Here is a 19,636-nt window from a genome sequence, read left to right on the forward strand (position 1 = left end):
TCAGGAAAGCATGAGCCACCCAGGAATAGCCTGGACAAAGAGGCATCAGCTTTAGGAAGTTCAGGGTTAGGGGAAAAGTGGTGGGATCTCCCTTTGGCCAATTTAGCAGCAGATAACAGGAAAACTGGAGGTCACCCACCCTTGTCCAGCTGGAATTTTCCTTGTTGTTGGAGAAATTTGCAGACTGAGTTCAAGTTCTGTGGGTGTTGGTGCTGAGCCTTCGGGAAGGACACGTGAGGATTTCCAACAATGCTGGTTTGGGGGAGATTTGAGAGGGTTTGGGGGCATTCAGGCACACAGCCTGTGTGGACTTGTCAGCACATGGCCTTGGCATTGTCCTTCCCAAGCACAAAGGGCTGGAATCCTGCAGGAGTGGAAATGGAGCCCACATGGGGTGTCGGAGGTGTGCAGGACATGGTGTTTGTTTGTTTGCTGCCATCATTAATCTCATCTGCCAGACAAACCTCCTCAAGGGCTGGAAGTCATTGTGATGTAAAGGACTGAGGGTTCCAGTGTTCTGGGGATTTATTTAAACCCAAATATTTTCCTGTGTATGTGTATGCAAGCCATTAGTTACATCTTGGAGTTTACTCAGCTGCTCTGAGGGATGAGGAGAATGTCTGGGTAGGACTTTGGAGGGGTTTTACTGTTGGATATCTGGGACTGGTCACGTTAGTGCAATGTTTTCTGGGACAGAAATCCTGATTTACAAGGAAAACAACACACAAAAGCAGGGATAAAGTTCCTGGCAGCCCTGTGCAGAGGAAACCATTCCCTGACACAGCGAGAGCTCCAGGGCTGCAAACGCAGCTTGCCTCATGTGCAGGGGTGTTTGTCCCTTTGAGTGCGGGGACAGAAGTGCCTGTGTGCTCCGAGGGGTGGGTGATTGTCCCCCCAGGAGCTCTGAGAGGCCACTTGTCCCTGCTGGAGCCCCCCAGGGTCACATTTCTCCAGGCACTGTGACTGCGGCCTGTGTCGCTCGTTGCTGCTTTGGGATGTGGCCGGATCCTGTGGGATCCCCCTGGCCTGGCAGAGGTCAGCACCAGGAAATGGGGCTTGGAGAAATCCCAGCCCCATCTGCAGCCCCTTGAATAAAAGGGCATTTATTTCAACTGAAATGCAAATTTACCTGAGCATAAAACCAGATCAGAATGAAAGAAGCTACAGAAAATGCACCCAATTTACTGTTAGCGGAAGAGAACAGTGCATGCATGGAACTATTTATTAAGATTTGGTTAAAATATGTGTCTCCTTATGCCAAAATCCCAAAAATCCTTGCCCAAAATCCTCACCAGAGAGAGAGGAGCCTGTGATGCTCACTGTGTGTTGCCCCTCTGCCCATGGAGATGAGGTTGGGTCCTGGAAGGGACTTTTCTCCCAAGCTGGAGGTGTTCTGGGAAGTTATGGTTGTATCTATTGCAATTTCAGTTTAGCTGTGAGAAAACTGTTGGAAAAAGCTTGTAATGGATATTAGGAAGGAATTGTTCCCTGGTACAGCTATGGCTGCCCCTGGATCCCTGGCAGTGCCCAAGGCCAGGCTGGAGCACCTGGGACAGTGGGAGGTGTCCCTGCCATGGCAGGGGTGACACTGGATAAGATTTAAGGTCCCTCCCAACCCAAACCATTCCATGGGTCTGTATGAAACATCATTTTTATGCTGAGAACATAAAGCATCCTCCCTTTTTTTAGGTCAGGAATTTTACTTTTCCAAGTTCTCCTTGGCTCTGTACCAAAGCTGTGGGAGGTAGAATGACTTAATACTCATCTTAGGTGACCCACAGAATAAGATAATGAGGTGTATCCTCTCCCTACCAGCTGCAGAGTGATGAAAAAGTAAAAAGAACAAGAAAAAAGGAGAAGAAACTGCACCAATTTTCTCATGGTACACAGAGTTACACAAAATGATATAAAATAGGAGCAGTGCAATGAATGGCTTGAGGATGGTGTTGCATGGATAGGAATATGTAAAAGAGCTCTTAATTGCAGAAATTTGGTGGATATTTAAAAAATATTGTCACAGGATGTATTTTTAGACTTAATGTTTAAAATACTTTTATTTTCTGCAGTATCTTACCATGACTAGATTCAGTTAATATATAGCTTCAGTTTATATATTATAAATCAGTTAATACATAATTATAATGTACAAACACCTATCACAGAGAGGCTGCTCCATGGTTCTGGAGTTACTTCAAGTCCACAACTGGCTTGAGAAATTGGTATAAAATAGCAAAAAACTTGTTGGAAACAACTTTATCTTCAGCTTTTTGCTTGGGCCATGTGCTGTTTCACCATCTGATGGGCTCTTGCAGTTGTGCTTGAATGGAGAGACATCCATTCCTATTTACTATTTCTGTGGTTTTCCAGAACTTTTTGTGCCCTAAAGTGAGCACTTTGTATCCATGGCGTGGGGAGGATTAATAAAAATCCTGACCAAAGGGTGGTCAGGGGAATTGTGTCCAGTCTGAATGTGGGCTAATTCTCTGACTGCCGGGTAATGGTGTCTGGAAGGGAGGTCCCTCAGCAGTCATTTAATTCATTGTGATATATAACTGTGGCCAGGGAGTCAAACAAAAACCAGATTGAGGACAGGAGTCTGGTTTTGTAACTGGGTTGTCCTCTGAAATTGTGTCACTGCAGGAGGAGGCAGGGGAATGGGCTGGAGACAGATTTTGCCTTGATTTGGGGCAGAAATGATGAGAAAAGAGCAATGTTCTGGTTAAACCCCAGGGTGGGGTGGGAAGGAACCTTAAACCCATCCAGTGCCACCCCAGCCATGGCAGGGACACCTCCCACTGTCCCAGGTGCTCCAGCCCCAATGCCCAGCCTGGCCTTGGGCACTGCCAGGGATCCAGGGGCAGCCCCAGCTGCTCTGGGCACCCTGTGCCAGGGCTGCCCACCCTGCCAGGGAACAATTCCCAATTCCCAATCTCCCATCCAGCCCTGCCCTCTGGCACTGGGAGCCATTCCCTGTGCCCTGTCCCTCCAGGCCTTGTCCCCACTGCAGCTCTCCTGGAGCCCCTTCAGGCCCTGAAGGTTTTTAGTTTTCCCTGGATCCTCCTGCAGGTGAGCCCCCCAGCTCTCCCAGCCAGAGAAAGGGGCTCCAGCCCCCTGTTCCTGGAATTATTGGGGTTGGAAAATCCCTCTAAGGCCATCCAGGCTCTGAGCCCAGCAGTGCCACCGCAGCCACCCCTGAGCCTCGTCCGCAAGTGCCACCTCCTGCTCCCCACAACCCCAATGACAGCCCTGTCCTGCCCAGCCCTCAGTGCTGTCAGGGGCAGAATTTGCTGTAGATTTCCAATTTTTGGGGGAGTAACCCAGAGCTTGGATGTCCCATCCACACGAGTTCCCCGTGGGCAATGCTGTTCCAGTGAATTCCAGAGGAATCAATAACAAATCCCCACTGAGTGCTGCCAAACCTGGATTTGTAATGCTGCTGGGAGCACATCTCTAATTCTGGGGTTTGTCATGAGGTGAAAAAATACAACTCTGAGGGCTCTAAATGGGATTATGTAATGGCCCAAGCTAAACTGTGTGAAAGATGGATAATTATGGGCTGCCTGCTCTACCTAACACCATTAGTACACCATTAGTACTGTTACAAAACCAACATTTGACTCCCATTTGTTTTACTTTTGAAAAGTTTTTGCTGTGTTTGGGGCTCAAAGTTGTGCAACAGAACCTAACAGAAAATGCCTGTAATAAAGAAACTCTGTTTCATTCTTCCCTTCATAAATAACAGGAGATTAAGACCTAATTGATTTCATTCTCCTGTGATGGATACCACAGTAATTTTTAATGATTTCTCTCAAGTTTCCCATTAGGAATATTTATTTTTCTTTAAAAAATGCCCCCAAATATGCTGTCTTCCTAATTTACTGCCCCAGCTTTTATGATGATGGATGTTGCATTGTTCTGTGGTTTGCAGAGGGCTAGACAGGAATATTAAAAATATACGACTTCATAATTTTTAGTCTGAGTTGAATGCTGTCCTCTTGTGAGACATGTAAAATTTGTGGCTTTTTTTTCTTTCTTTTGTCTTCAGAGAGACAGTGAAATTTGAGGCAACAGATCAAAGCACTTATTGTCTAGTCTGGAGTAAAAAAAACCCCAAACCCCCTCACATATTTAATGGGTTATTTGTTGGATTTAAAGGGATTTCAGCACAGGACACCTTCCTGAAATATTGTCAGGAATGTCCTATTTGATACAAGGATCTTGGTGGAAAATCTTCACTTCTCAGTACTGAAATTTGTGGCAAAGCCTAAAATGGTGTTTTTTTCCCCATAGAGGTTTAGGGCTGTGCAGACTTCCCAAAGATTGTGTGTTTGCTGACTTGTTTGGGTTTTATGAAGGTATTTGCTCGTGTGGTACTAAACCAGAGCAATATTCAGCTTATGGGGTTTTTTCCTTTTCCTGGAGGAAGGCTGGAAGAGGAAAATGGTGATGGGTAAAGCTGGGAACCAGGGAATCACAGAAAATCCCAAGTTGGAAGGGTCCCACAGGGATCATTGAGTCCAGCTCAGTGATCACCCCAACAACCCCACTCTGGGAATGATGTCCAAACTCTCCTGGAGCTGTGGCAGCCTCGGGGCTGTGCCATTCCCTGGGGAGGAGAGTCAGCATTCTCTGGGCAAGAACCTTCCCCTGATCCCCAATTTAAACCCCCAGCCCAGCTCCAGCCCTTCCCTGGTCCTGTTCCCATCCCAGCCTGGAGCTGCAGACCCCACGAGTTCTCCTCCAGCTGCGCAAACCCAGATGTTCCTCCTTTGGCCCCTCCGATCCCTTCCCCACCTTCATGACTCTCCTTTGGACACTCTGATGGATTCACACCCTCAGCCCACATCCCTGGGGTGTTGGGGCTGTGGGGTTTGGGGGTTTTTGGGTGCAGGGTGCTGGTGGTGTCTGTGCTCACATAGAGCTCCGTGCTCTGACCCAGGGTTTGGGCAGCAGGAGGAGAATGTGTGAGCTTTGGGGCTTTGCGTTTGAACTGCTGAAGAATGTCAGGGTTGCTGTTGTTGCTGTTGAGGTCCTGGATCCTAGCAGGGGTGGATTTCTTTGTTTGCTCTTCCCTGAGCTCCTCTTGGCTTTTTCACCCCTGGCCCCGTGACAGCCGCCTGCGCCGGGCTCTGTGCAGCCTCCCCACGAGGAGCTCAATCAGCACTAAAGCACAGCTCGCTCCCCTGCCCTGCTGGAGAAAAGGAGCTGCTTTCCAAAATTCCACTGCCCGTGGAGCAGCAGGACAAACTGGGCAGGGACAACAGGAGAAGGGGAATGTGGTGGGCCCGTGGCACTCAGCACCAGCCCTGCTGTCCTTCCTCCAGGTACAAGCAATGCTGAATGGAAGGGGTTTGCCCTGTCTGACTGTGTTTTATCCCTGAGACAGACTGAGAATCCTGCCTCTCATTCATTAAATGCACCAAGAAGTTCAGGATGGCTTTGTCAGTTTTGTTTATGCTTGAATTTAATGTTACAGTGCTTTGTCACTCAGACAAGGTAGGAGTTGGTTTAGTTGTTTTCTCTGTTAAAAGAAAAACTCAGTTTCAGTGTTTAATTGGATGTTATGTTCTGTTGATTTGCCATAGCACTTCAAGGCTCTCTACAAAAGACCCTGTTCCTCCAAACAGCTCCACAAAATCCCAGCTTCGTAAGTGTGTCCTTTTTATTTCTGCAGCAAGGGAGAAACCTGAGTAAATCCTTGGTTCTCAAAGTCAGAAATTCCCAGAATGGTTTGGGTTGGAAGGGACCCTGAACATCCTCCAGTGCCACCCCTGCCATGGCAGGGACACCTTCCACTATTCCAGGGTGCTCCAAGCCCTATCCAACCTGGCCTTGGGCACTCCCAGGGATGGGACAGCCACAGGAGAAGCCTGTCCCTGTCCCTGAGCTCTGCTGGATCCCAGCTGGGCACTGGGATGCTGTTCACCCTTTATTTTGGATGAGCACCGTGGCCTTGTGGCCAGGGAGGAACCAGCTCTGCTCCCTCTTGCTCCCAGCTGCATTGGCCAACTCACAGTTTTGGGACAGAAATTCCAGATGGATCCAATATTGTGGGACCTTCAGGACAGGAAGGAAAAATCATAACCAAGGAGGGGAAGGCAGGGATGAATTTTTGGGTAAGAGAACAGTGAGATTGCTGATCTTGCATTGCATATCCTGGATGTCCCAGCGTGCTGCAGACTCATTGTGCTGCCCAGGGCAGCTCAGCAGCTCCTCAAGGCATGCACAGAGGGTGGAAACCTGTCCTTGGAGACTGGGAAATCCACAGGATCCATCCCTCAGGCATGTGCAGCAAGCAGGATTTACAGCCAGGGTTTGATGTCAGAGCTCAGCCCTGGTGATGCTGCTCCATGTCTGGAGGCTGGGACAGAGGTCTGCAGAGCAGAGCAGAGCTCTGTGGCTAAAGGTCAGGCTGAATTATGCTCTATCTATGCCTGGTAATTATAGAGGACTGTAATCTGCCACTGCAGTCACAATTCAGCAGGATCTTGATTGTGCAGAGAGTTAATGAAGTGAGGGAGGACTGGAGACACAAAGTCTCAGCAGCTGGCCGGGGGACACACAGATTTCAAAGGGAAAAGCTTTTTTGTTTTGTTTTGTTTATTCTGAGAAGGAAAAACTTTAGCCTGGAGGCCCCAAAACTGTAGATCCCTGTAGCTAAGCCCAGACAAGTCCTCATGCATTTTGGCACATAGGGGAATAATAAAAAAAAAAAAATCTGGATACTGCTCAATGCTGTGATTACAGTGAGGTTTCCTGGATATCCAAGAGGGGATCACAGCTGATCTGGGAAGATGTGAGAGCAGTGTTACAGAGGTGCTTTCTGCCCAGCTGAACCTCTTATCTTGAAATTGTTCAGCTCTCTGAAGTGGCTTAACCTCTCTTCATTTAACTCTGGCTGTAACAGAGGGATGCAAATCCTGCAGCAGACAGCTTTTCTTTTCCACCATTTTTCTTTTTCCTCCTTTTCCTTTCCTCACACACCCCACAGCATACCATAACCCATCTGACAATTAATATTAATTATTTACATTGCCTTGGAGCTCATGTTACCAAAGCATCACATTATCATAGCCTGAAGGATTTATTTACACTTAATCTATTCTCCCTCCACTCCTTATTTTTTCCCTGTTGTCTCCATCAGTCACTAATTCCTTCTCAAAACTGCTTTAACTGAGGGGAAACTAATGGAAATTCATGTTTCCCTTGGTGCACCCTCCTCCTTGCTGGTGTCTGTGTGTTAAGCTTGTTTCCAGGTAAGTTATTCCATGCTGCTCCCTTCCTCTCTGGACTGACCTTTCCAGTGCCAAGCGAACTAAAGCTCCTCATGAATCCCTAATTTGATGAGCAGAGGCCTCGCCTGTGTTGTCACACAGTCAAATATTCATGGTTTCAAATCACAAGTGCCCTTTACATCAGATTATTTCCACACCTCAATGCAAGCTGAGAGTCGGTCTGTGACCTGTGACAGTGGCACGGTGACAGGGCAGGGGGAGGCTGGAGGGTCCTGGCCATGGAATGACAACAGTGGTGATGAATGCAGGGCACACTCCTGCAAGCATCCCCAGTTCTCACTTCTCTGCCTCAGAAATGCCTGTCAAGTGTTTTTGTGGTGGTGTTTGCAGGGGTCCCAGGACGAGGGAAGAGACAAGGATCTGACTCCATGCTTCAGGAGGCTGATTTATTATTTTATGATAGATATTATATTAAAACTATACTAAAAGAATAGAAGAAAGGATTTCATCAGAAGGCTAGCAAGCAATAGAAAGGAATGGAATGATAATAAAATCTTGTGACTGACCAGAGTCCAAGACAGCTGGACTGTGATTGGCCATTAATTAGAAACAACCACATGAGACCAATCCCAGATGCACCTGTTGCATTCCACAGCAGCAGATAACCATTGTTTGCACTTTGTTCCTGAGGCCTCTCATCTTCTCAGGAGAAAAGATCCTAGCAAAAGGATTTGTTCATAAAATATGTCTGTGGCATGTTTCCAAAGCTCTCCTGGGGAAGTGAGCGCTGTGCAGTCCAGAGGTGCCCCTGGCAAATCTGGGAGATCCTTGTCACCTTGTCACTTCATTCCTTGGACATTCCCCAGCCACAGGTGACCCCGAGATGTTCCTGCACACACCTCCAAGCACGGAGGTGCTGGAGACCCCTGAGAGTGCTGAAGAACAAAGCTTGGATGGATGGATGGATGGATGGATGGATGGATGGATGGATGGATGGATGGATGGATGGATGGATGGATGGATGGATGGATGGATGGATGGATGGATGGATGGATGGATGGGTGGATGGATGGATGGATGGATGGATGGATGGATGGATGGATGGATGGATGGATGGATGGATGGATGGGTGGGTGGATGGGTGGATGATGGATGGATGGAGATCCATGGCCCATGGGAATAACCTGGACAATCAGGACTGTGGCCCCCTTTGAACCAGCCACACAACCTGGATGCAATTTTCATTTCCTGCAGGGAAACTTGGCCTTGTTTGTCTGAGGTGGATAAACCAAGCCTTGTAAAACTGATTTGGGAGGTGTTTTGACATGAAGAATTAAAAGGCCAGGCCTGGCCTCTCCCTGCCCATCCCAGTGAAGCAGGGACACTTCCCATTACCTGCCCTGTGCCTGGAGGGCCTTTTATTTCCAAGAGAATTTCAAAACTGAGGTGAAATTGTGTTATTCTCCAGTAGCAGCTGTAATTCAGTAGCATTCCTACATGGATGTTGTTAATAGAATATTTGTGACTTATCTTTTGTGATAAATTATTGATTTATCAACTTCAAGTCCATAAAATCAAAATGGTAAAAGGCAACAAATCCTTTTGGGGGGAGGAGGAGAAAATCTGATAATATCTACTTGATTCATGCTAATGAATGACCAAGATATAATTGGCTCCACATTCTCTGCTAGCAAATATTGTTACTCAGATAAAAGTACTACCACAGTTAAGAAAAGCCTTGTGGGGTTACCAAAACCCTATTTAGAAATCTTTAGTTCCCTTCAACTGACTTTTTTTTCATTTTAATGGGAAAAGTACCTTCAAAGACTAAAGATATCTACATGGCTTTAATGGTGGCCTTCCACAAAGGAGTCTTCTGTTTGAATTTTAATGTTTTTTAACCAATGTTCTGTGTGGAGCACATATGTCCTTAATGAGAGAGTTGATGCAGTTCATTAGTTTATATTTGAGGGATGAAACGTCGCTGAGTGTAGCTGTTAAACTGAAATTGATAATGGCTGAGCAGGGAAAATTCAGCATTTGGCTATTTAAAGTTACACACAGGCTCATCCCTGACTGCTCCCAAGGAGAGGGGATGCTCACAATGAGGAAAATGTGAGGTGAGACGTAAGTGTAGACAAAATCCAAATTTGAGAGCAACCTGAGGTGAGTCCATGGGTCTGGTTTGGGCAGAGGGGTAAGAGGTGAAATGTGCTTTTCAAGTGTGAAGCACAGCAGCTGATGAGAGCCCTCTGTGCACATTGTCCATGATCCCAGCCCTTTTCCAGGTTAGTTTGTGCTGGGCTGACCTGGCATTACCACAGTTAGCCCTGGATGGCTCAGTGATGCTGCCAGGGCACCATCCCAGGCTCCAGTGAGGGAGCCACAGAATTTGTTGTACCCCTGGAATTTCTGGCTCATTTATCCCCAGAGCTGCTGAAAAGAACAGTCTGGATCACTGGGAATAATCAGCATCCTCTGCTCCAGAGCAGCCCCAAATCTGTGCTTTCCAAACACCATTTTTCAGTGGGATTGCATGGCTCTTGTGCCTGCTGGCCTACAGACACATCTCAGAACACTTCTGCCAACTGTTTCATACGCAGGGAACATGGAGCCAAGCTGCAGAACTCAGTATCAACATCTAAACTGTGAGATTTGGGAAGAGTTTTAGTAAATTAAAGCTAAAAACAGCACAATAAAAGTCTGTGAGAATCTTCAGGATTGGATTATTTTTTTTTTTTTCTGCTCCTCCACAGCAACATGTGGGCATTACATGTGTTTTGGTGGTACATTAAGGAGTAGATAATCTGTATTTGGTTATTCTCCCAGACAGTCAGTAATAATAATTTGAATGAGGGAGATTTTAAAAAATGCATCTGGCAACTCTGTGGGTGTGTTTTGTTGTTTGTTTTCTTTTTTTTTTTTTTTCCCTTCTTTTAAAACCCCCACAATATAAAATAAGAACCAACACCAGAAACAAGTCTGAAATAATTATGAAACCAATAAATAACCCCTGAGCTGTAATGTACACAGATGATTTTCCAGAGGCGGCAGGCAGGAAAAAAAAAAGAAAAAAGGGAAAAGTCAGGGATGAGGGGGGACTCCAGAGCCCCTCAGGCTGGGACCCTGTGGAGGGGCTCAGATGTTCCAGGGGCACAGGGTTAAGTTTGGTCCTTGCCAAAGCAACAACAACAAAAAAATACGAAATAACCGACACAAACCTATTTGAATAAGGGAGAAAAAAAAAAAAAATAAAGAAGAAAGAAAAAAAAATCCCAACTCCTCTATTTCTTTTCCCCTTAAGCAGCCGAGCCCAGCTCATCAGCAGCTGAGGCAGGAGCAGGAGGGGTTTTGGAGTTAACTGCATGCAGGAAATCTCTCACATCCTGAGTCCCAGCTCGCTCCTCTCGGTAACTGTATATTATGGGGCTGCTCTCCAGCCCCAGCTGATGAAAGTTTGTCTCCCTCAGTCTGGGCTGCGATGTCAAAGCGCCTCCAGGCAGCGCAGCCGCGCTCCCCCCGTGCGCTGCCCCGGGCCCGGCTCCCCGCGCTGCTGCCGCTGCTGCTGCTGCTGGGCCCGGGCCGCCCGCTCTCCGCATCGCCCCGCGGTAAGTCACACACAGCCCCGGGGCTTCCCCCGAGAGGATCCCGCTCCATTTTAGCCGGACGAGCGGCAGGGAGATGGGTTCGGAGCGCCGCTCCCCCCGCCCCGCTGCGGGCATGGGGCGGGAGGTCCCGGCCGGGCACACGCGGAGCGCGGAGCTCCCGCTCCTGAGGGCGGCTCCGCGGAGATTCCCCGGAAAACTCCGCTCTGCGAGCCCCCGGCACCCCCAGACCCGCCATGGCACCCCCAAACCTGCTGCTCCTTTCCTTGCACCCCCAGACCCGCCATGGCATCCCCAAACCTGCTGCTCCTTTCCCCCTGGCACCCCCAAGCCTGCTGCTCCTTTCTCTGCACCCCCGAACCCGCCGGGTGCCATCCCCCGGCGCCCCCAAACCTGCTGCTCCTCTCTCGGCACTCCCATCCCCCGGCACCCCCAAACTTGCTGCTCCCTTTTCTGCAGCTCCAAACTTGCCGCTCCCTTCTCCGCAACCCCAAACTTGCTGCTCCTTTTCTTTGCACCCCCAAATTCACCAGGTGTCATGCCCCAGCACCCCTAAACCTGCTGCTCCCTTCTTTGCACCCCCATCCCCTGGCACCCCCAAACCTTCTGCTCCCTTTTCTGCACCCCCAAACCCGCCGGATTCTGTTCCAGTGCACCCCCAAACCTTTCCGAAGGTGCTGCTCTTTTCTTTGCACCCCCATCCCCTGGCAACCCCAAACCTCCTGCCCCTTCTCTGTCCCCATCCCCCGGCACCCCCAAACTTGCTGCTCCTTTCTTTGCACCCCCAAATCCACCGGGTGTCATGCCCCGGCACCCCCAAACCTTTCCGAAGGTGCTGCTCTTTTCTTTGCACCCCTGGCACCCCCAAACCTGCTGCTCCTTTCTCTGCACCCACATTCCCCGGCACCCCCAAACTTGCTGCTCCCTCTTTCTGCACCGCCAAATTCACCGGGTGGCATCCCCCGACACCCCTAAACTTGCTGCTCCCTTCTCTACACCCCCATCCCCCGGCACCCCCAAAGCTGCTGCTCTTCCCTTCTCTGCACCCCCAAAGCTGCTGTTCCCTTCTCTGCACCCCCAAACCTGCTGCTCCCTCCTCTGCACCCCCATCCCCGCCGATCCCATCCCGGGGATCCATCCCCCGGTTATGTTCATTCGGGGGTCGCGGGCAGAGAGGGTTTAGGGGGTGTTGGAAATTCTCCTCCCTCGCATCCCCTCCGAACAGCCCCCGGGGCTGCATTCAAAGCTCTGGGAGTCTTGTCAGAGTTCGGGCTCTGTTTCCAGCTGGGGAAAATTGCGCGGAAAAGCCAAATAGTGATGGTAAAAGCGTCCTGGCTGGGTAAAAGTTTTCTCGCCGCCGCTGTGTTCATTCAAAGTGAGCTCCAGGCGGGGATTGAGCTGCGGAGCGCTGTGCTGTCCGTGTTGTATGGATGGGAACAGCCTAGGAGGGGATTGTCTCTCCCTACAGCAAGTTTAGGGTTTATTCTGCAATCCTCAGAGCGCCCAGGTCCTCTCGTGTTTGCTAAGCAGCAGCTGACTGCATATTTATGTGAGAGAGGAAAAGAGATTCTCCTCTGTGAATGTATTGAACAGCACCGAGGGGTGCCCGTGTCCCTGAGTGTTACTACAAACTCCTGTGTTTGGGCTTTTTTTGTTGTTTTGTTTTTTTTTTCCCCCATTGTAACTTGAAGCTTTGCAAATATTTGCTTATCTTCAAACGTATTGACAACGACTTTCACTGGGACTTTGCCTCTGAACTTGCTAAGAGAAAAGATGGGGAGGTAGTTTAGCACATGGAAATCCCAGGGGGGAAAAGGACAAGGTGCTGCCTTTGATCAAGCACCTGGAATTTATCTTAATGGATTAACAGGAGTTGTAGCTCTGCCTTTGAGAGGGGTCTTGATTTCCTTTTGCCAGCATTTGTATTTGCACCAAATCAGTGGCTTTGGGGTAAAGGCTGCAGAAATTCCCTGCAAATGAAGGGAAATAGGTGCCCTGGGGCTGTTCCCTTTTTGTGGGGAAAGGGAGGGTTGGTCTGGGTGGGAGCATGGCTCCCTTCTCTGAGTATGGAACTGGCTGGCCAGCCCCTCCATGGTGTGGAAGTTCACTTGCAGTTGGGAAAATCTGAGGTAAAATACTTCAAAGTGTTTGTCCCTGCAACACCGAGTGGGCAAAGTGTGGGTGACTTGGCCCTGGCACACAGAGGAATGAGCAGAAGGGGAAGAGGGGGTGGAAATCCGGTTCCTGGTGCTCAGAATTCCCTCAGAGCCAAGTGAAGCTCTAAGGTTACACTCACACCCGTGATTTAAGCTCTGTGTAAAGTTTGTGCCAGCTGCTCATCTCCATGCTGTCTTTAGGTGTCTTTATGGGTTTTAGGTGTCTACATTTGGGCAGCTGTGGTAGTTGTTGGCCCTTGGATTTGCCTTCTTGTATCTTCCTGCTGCTCTGCTTTCCATACTATGTCTGTAATTTGTTTTTTTCCACCCAGAATATTCAGTGAGCATCCCCTGCCTTAATTCCACTTTTTTTTTTTTTTTCCTGTGGAAGCAGAGCACAGCTTCAGCCCTGCCAGAGCTTGTGCTGCTTTCTTGGGCACGGAGGTGCTGAAAGTTCCAGGCACTCCCAGTGACACCAGGGGCTCCTGGCTGGGCTGGAATGGCTCTCACTGGGCGTTCTGGAGCCCTGCAGGACGTCCTGATTTTTACATAAACTCCTGCTTAGTGATTAAGACAAGTTGGAGTTATGATATGCCTCCAGAACTGGGTTTTAAATGTGGCAATAATGGGTGTCTGCCTGAGTGACAGCTCTGTTGTTAAACAGAAATTATCAGGTTGTGGGATAGACAACTTCAAAGTAGCCTTGTTGTTTGCTTTTAGTATGTTTTCTTTCCATTTTTTGGTGGTTTTACCTTGCTCTCTTATTTTTTGGTCTTGTGCTGGGTTTCTGCTTAAAGGACCTCATGGACAAAAAGGGAAACTCAACCAGGCCAAATTAACTTTGTTGCCCTTGTGGAGTGGGATATGAAGGATAAGATCTGATCTTCCAGTGTCAGTCAAATACCTCAAAATCTACACCTGTACAAGGTTTTTGTGCTCAAGGCTGTCCTATTCCTGCAGGGCAGACAAAGTGATGCTGTGGATAAAGTCCAAATTAGAGATTGTGTGTATGTCCACAAACTTTTAAATTTCTTTTAAATATTGTGTGTTAGCTGGGAAAACAGCAGGAAAAAAAAATTACTCTTAGAATGACAGAATGGTTTGGGTTGGAAGGTGCCTTAAAAACCATTTTATTCCACCCCCTGCCATGGGCAGGACACTTTCCACCATCCCAGGTGGCTCCAAGTCCTGTCCAGCCTGGCCTTGGACACTCCCAGGGATAGAAGATCCACAGCTTGTCTGGGCATGAAAAAATGCAAATCCTAAAACTGCAACCCAAAATTCCTTACCTTCAGTTAAAATCACTTTGGTCTAGATGTTAATTTGCTACTGATTGCAGCTTCCTTGGTTTTAATGGAAATAACTTGCAGGAGAAAAAATGTTGCTTTGTCTTGCGCTCTAAACCTGATTTCTCCATCACCCTCTGTGTTTCAGAGCTCATTTATAAATCCTTTCTTCTCTCAAACTGCTCCAGCATTTGTGGCAGATATTTCTGGTGTGTGTATAATCACCTCCTCTTTGTCTGGTGATTATCCCCTTCAGACAGCCTGGCATGAGCTGTCCCTGGCCATGGGGCTCCAGAGATCCATGCCAAATCCCCCAGCACAGGAATTTTACTGCCACTCTGCAGCAGTGTTGGCATCCTTCACCTCCAGCTCTCTGGGGAGCTGACAGGTTCTTCACTGCTGCTGCCTTGGGGAAGGAAGGGAGGGAGGGAGGGAAGGAGGGAGCATCTCTTGCTGTGCTTGGGATTTTTGGAAAGGTCCTGATCCAGATACAAAGAGCGTCCTTGAACTCGTGGTTGCCAGGCTGTGTTTTGGGTGGTTTTGCATCCTGGGGGATTTCTCTGATGGCCTGAGGGTGACTGCAGCAGCCCAGGGCTGTGTTTATCTGTTTATCCCACTGAAGATAGCTATTTATCTGTTATTCCCACCAAGGCCCTCACTCACCACCCATGATCGTGAAATTCTGTTCTAAAAAAGGCTCAACTCATGTTGTGGTGGTTCCAGTCGTTGGGTTTCTCTGGGTCTGGATTGAAGGCACTTGAGAGGGCAGTCCATGTTCAGACTCAGGTGTTTATTATTTCTTATCAGTAAAACAGTCTCGCTGCTGTGAGTTCTGCAGCTTTTCATTAGAAGGCACAAAATGGCCAGCAATCTCTGGGTACAAGGTCTCTTAAGACTAAACTATCCAATTAAGAACTGACACCTGGATTATTTTCCCTTTTAAGCCAATAACTGATCCCACAGAGCCCCCAGTGGGGAATTTTCTGCCCAGTTACAAAATGTCACCCAAACCCATGGAGGAGAAGGAAGAAGAAGCGTGAAGAAGAAACCCAGGACAACACCCTGTGCCCTCCATCTTGCTGCTATCCACAACATACTAAAAACCCCAAACCCTCAATTTCTCACCCAATGATACACCTGCACTACTCTCTATAATCTATTTTTCTATGTAATCTGTAATCTATTTCTATTTTGTGGATTCCAGTCTATCTTGAAGTCTGGGAAACTTTCTCCATGGATGAGGGTCAGAGCCAGTGCTCCCTGGGGGTCAGGGCACCCCAGAGCAGACCCAGAAATATTCCCTGTGGTGCCCTGGGTTTCCACATCATGTAAAGGTTTATTTGTTCCTCCCCCAGCCTTCTCCACACCTCACATCTCCTCCTCCTGACAATTTATCCCTGCTGCTTCCAGCAGATCTGGCACTGCCAGGGCAGCCTGGCCAAGGAGTCCAGCTGGGCTCTGGGATTTTGTGTTCCTGAGCCTCCCTTTGTGCTGTGGCAGAGTGAAGGGTGAGCCCTGAGCTGCCTTGCTGGGCTCTCGGGGTGGGTTTCTCCTCACTTGTGCTGTGAGAGCTGCAATAATGCAGGAATGGACATTTTTAAGGTGTTTGGAAATCTGGAATGCTGTCAGGTTGTCCAGCCAGGCCCTGCCACGCCAGCAGGCTGTCCCCAGCTCTGCCTCACACCATCCCATCCTGCTTAGCATGCCAGGCTGCCCATATTGCAGGGATTTTTATATTTAATCCCTTTTTCTGGTGACTTTCCTTCCTCTACAACCCCTTATGTTTCACTGCGCCTCACCCTGGATCTCTCTCTCCCCACTGCCTGCACTTTGCACTTGTATTTCAAGCAGCTCCTCAGATTTCTCCCTGGACCAAAGCACATCATCTGCACAGTCCTGGAGTGCTCCATCCCCACATCACACCTGCAGAGGCTTCTCTTAGGTCCTGCTCAGTCTCCAGGGCAGATCCATGAGCCAGTAAATTAAAACCCCACAGTTTGAGGGCAGCAGTTGATTCCTCATAGGGCAGTGCAGTCTGAGAGCTCAATCCCTTTTGTTTCTGCTTAACACAGAGCAAAGTGCTTCTAATGTATTCAATTTTTATCTTTTTGCCACCCCACTAACTGAGAGAAGGGATTGTTTCTTAGCAAAGCCCTGCTCCAGCATATTGACCCTTCTCTTTTTAGGGTTCAGGCTGGATTTTGAGACTAAGTTGGTATCAAGTGAGTTGAACTGCATAATCTAATCAGAAATTAATCTGTTTAATCCTTTCAGGTTGTTCCACTAATACTTTACACCCCATACAAATGACTTTGCTGCGTTCCATGACCTGGAGCTAGGATAAGCAAGAGTTTGGAGGCAGGAAATTGTCCTTTCACAAGGTCAGCTTGCTAAAAGCAGTGATTAGGAGAACAAATTCTTTCTTGTCCCAAATCTATGATGTAATAAGGCAAGAAGTGAAATGTGTCATGGCCTGTTAGCCATGCTGGATAATGCACATCAAGGCAGAAAAAGCTGGATGCAGAATTTGGCACAAAAGTATCTTTTACTCATTTATTTTGGGGTATTTTTTTAAGAGGAACTGTGTCAGCCCACGGGAATTTAGTTTAATAGTATATATCATATGCATTAAGTGAAAAACCTTCCTCTGACAATGGTGAAAGTTTGCTGTTTTCTTCTTTTTTCAAATGTGTTCTAATCCTGCAAGCAGCTGAAAGATAAACCTCATGTGTGACTGCTTACCTCTGAAAGAATACATGAAGATACAAACTTCAACAAATTCAAGTATTTATGGGATTGTTTTGCTATAGTTATGCAAAAAAAATTTTAAAAATTACAATATCTGGACTAAATAAAGGGATCATATGGGCCTGCTCAGGCCTGGAGCTGAGCACGAGCAGTTTTTATCCAGCAGCACTGATGCAGTGATGGCCTGTGCTGGAGATCCCCTGCTACTTCAACAGTTAGGAGATGTGAGGAGGATAATTCAGTCCATATTATTGAAGTTTATATTCCATTCCTTTTCTGCCACTGAGAGCACTGTGATGATAGAGGGAGTTGGGGATAAATTCACTGGATCCCTCTGGAGCACCAGGGATGGCCACAGCTCCCCAGCCGTGTTCCTTTTGGAGCTGAAGATCACTAAAGGATCTCCAGGTTAAAATCTGCTCTTGCATTTTGATGTGGGCATTGGTGCATGAGGTGAGCACCCCAAAAGAATGAGGATTTAATTCTTCATCTCTTGCCTCCTGAGTAAGGCACAGACACTCTTTGGGTGAACACCAAGGTGAAATATGGGATCATTGCAGAAGAAATCCCAGAATGGTTTGGGTTGGAAGGGACCTTAAATGCCACCCAGTGCCACCCCAGCCATGGCAGGGACACCTCCCACTGTCCCAGGTGCTCCAGCCTGGCCTTGGGCACTGCCAGGGATCCAGGGGCAGCCACAGCTGCTCTGGGAATTCCATCCCAGCCCTTCTCCACCCTCACAGAGAGGAAGTTCCTTCTGATAGCCAATCTGAATCTCTCCTCTTTTAGTTTAAATCTTGACACTTTAGGAAGAAGGAGCTATTTGCTCTGCATGCTGTGTGTTCCTTGTTTCTATGCTTGACACCCTTTTGGGATAAATTCCTTCCCCTCTATGGACCTGACTCCTTTGTACAGCCCGGTGCTCATGTCCTGTGCTGGCATTTCAAATCCTTTCTGCAGTACCAGAGCCGATGAGCAGAGCTGTTGTAGTGATCTGGGGAGATATCCTGCCCTGAAGAAGCCATAAAAATAAATATTCTTTGCTCCTGTATCTCATATGCTGGAGGAATGTGTGAAAGTCAGAAATTAGAGAGCGACCCAGGGCTCACAGAGACACTTTCTGCAAGGTCACACTCGTAATTCTGAGCAGCAGAGGTGGCTTCAAGAACATTAACTAACTCCAGGTTATCTTTTCATTCATGTTTTAAAAACCGGAAGAGAGATTCAGTGACGGCTTGTGCTGGAGCAGGTGCAGCTCATTTTCCTCTGCCTGCTGTTGTGTGATGTGAGGATCAGGTATTCCCTGCCCAAACAGGAACTCCTGATGGATATAAAATCCTGATGGATATAAATTCCTGATGGACATAAACTCCTGGATATAAACTCCTCAGCCCAGCAGCTCCTTTTCTAGGCTTGGGTAAGAACTAAAAATCACATCCCCTGCCTGCTCACCCCAGCTGGGTGTGCTGTGTTTCCCAGAGAAGTCTGAAGGAATGATCTGTTGTGTTTGCAGGGTCCACAGAAGAGGAAGGAATGATGAATCTGACTCCATGTTCTTAGAAGGCTAATTTATTATTTTGTATATACTATATTATATTAAAGAATGCTGTTCTAAACTATACTAAAGAATACAGAAAGCATACAGACAGAAGGCTAAAAAGATAATAATGAAAACTTGTGACTTTTTCCAGAGTCCTGACACAGCTTGGCCCTGATTGGCCAATAAGTCAAAACAATTCACATGAAACCAATGAAACAATCACCTGTGGGTAAACAATCTCCAAACACATTCCACATGAGCACAATGCAGGAGAAGCAAATCAGATAATATTGTTTTCCTTTTTCTCTGAGGTTTCTAAGCTTCCCAGGAGCAAAATCCTGGGTGAAGGGATTTTCCAGACAATACGAGTGCTACAATGCTCTGTGCCTGTGAGGAGCACAGCTCCAGCTCCCACTCCTTGGTGCTTTTCTGTGCTGGTTGTACACAGCCAGGAACATCCCTGATTTCACTGTGTGAGGATTCCTTTCTGTGCAGGTTGTACACAGCCAGGGACATCCCTCATTTCACTGTGTGAGGATTCCTTTCTGTGCAGGTTGTACACAGCCAGGAACATCCCTCATTTCACTGTGTGAGGATTCCTTTCTGTGCAGGTTGTACACAGCCAGGGACATCGCTCATTTCACTGTGTGAGGATTCCTTTCTGTGCAGGTTGTACACAGCCAGGGACATCGCTCATTTCACTGTGTGAGGATTCCTTTCTGTGCAGGTTGTACACAGCCAGGAACATCCCTCATTTCACTGTGTGAGGATTCCTTTCTGTGCAGGTTGTACACAGCCAGGGACATCCCTCATTTCACTGTGTGAGGATTCCTTGCCCTTGCAGGTTGTACACAGCCAGGAACATCGCTCATTTCACTGTGTGAGGATTCCTTGCCCTTGCAGGTTGTACACAGCCAGGAACATCCCTCATTTCACTGTGTGAGGATTCCTTTCTGTGCTGGTTGTACACAGCCAGGAACATCCCTCATTTCACTGTGTGAGGATTTCTTGCCCTCGCTGAGGCAGGTTAGTAAATCACTGCAGAGAGGGATTGCACTGTACCTTT

General features: G+C 47.9%; 1 protein-coding gene across 1 annotated transcript in view; it reads left to right on the forward strand.

The window, feature by feature from the left end:
* Positions 1-10,716: 10,716 nt before the first annotated feature.
* The window catches only part of ADAM12 (ADAM metallopeptidase domain 12), a 187,604-nt gene continuing 178,684 nt past the window's right edge, over positions 10,717-19,636 (forward strand). The window contains exon 1 of the mRNA XM_063162878.1: positions 10,717-10,843. Coding sequence (XP_063018948.1) covers positions 10,717-10,843 — 127 coding nt within the window. The remainder of the gene's footprint in view (positions 10,844-19,636) is intronic.

The sequence above is a fragment of the Melospiza melodia genome, chromosome 9, assembly GCF_035770615.1.
Source record: "Melospiza melodia melodia isolate bMelMel2 chromosome 9, bMelMel2.pri, whole genome shotgun sequence".
Taxonomy (NCBI): Eukaryota; Metazoa; Chordata; class Aves; order Passeriformes; family Passerellidae; genus Melospiza; species Melospiza melodia.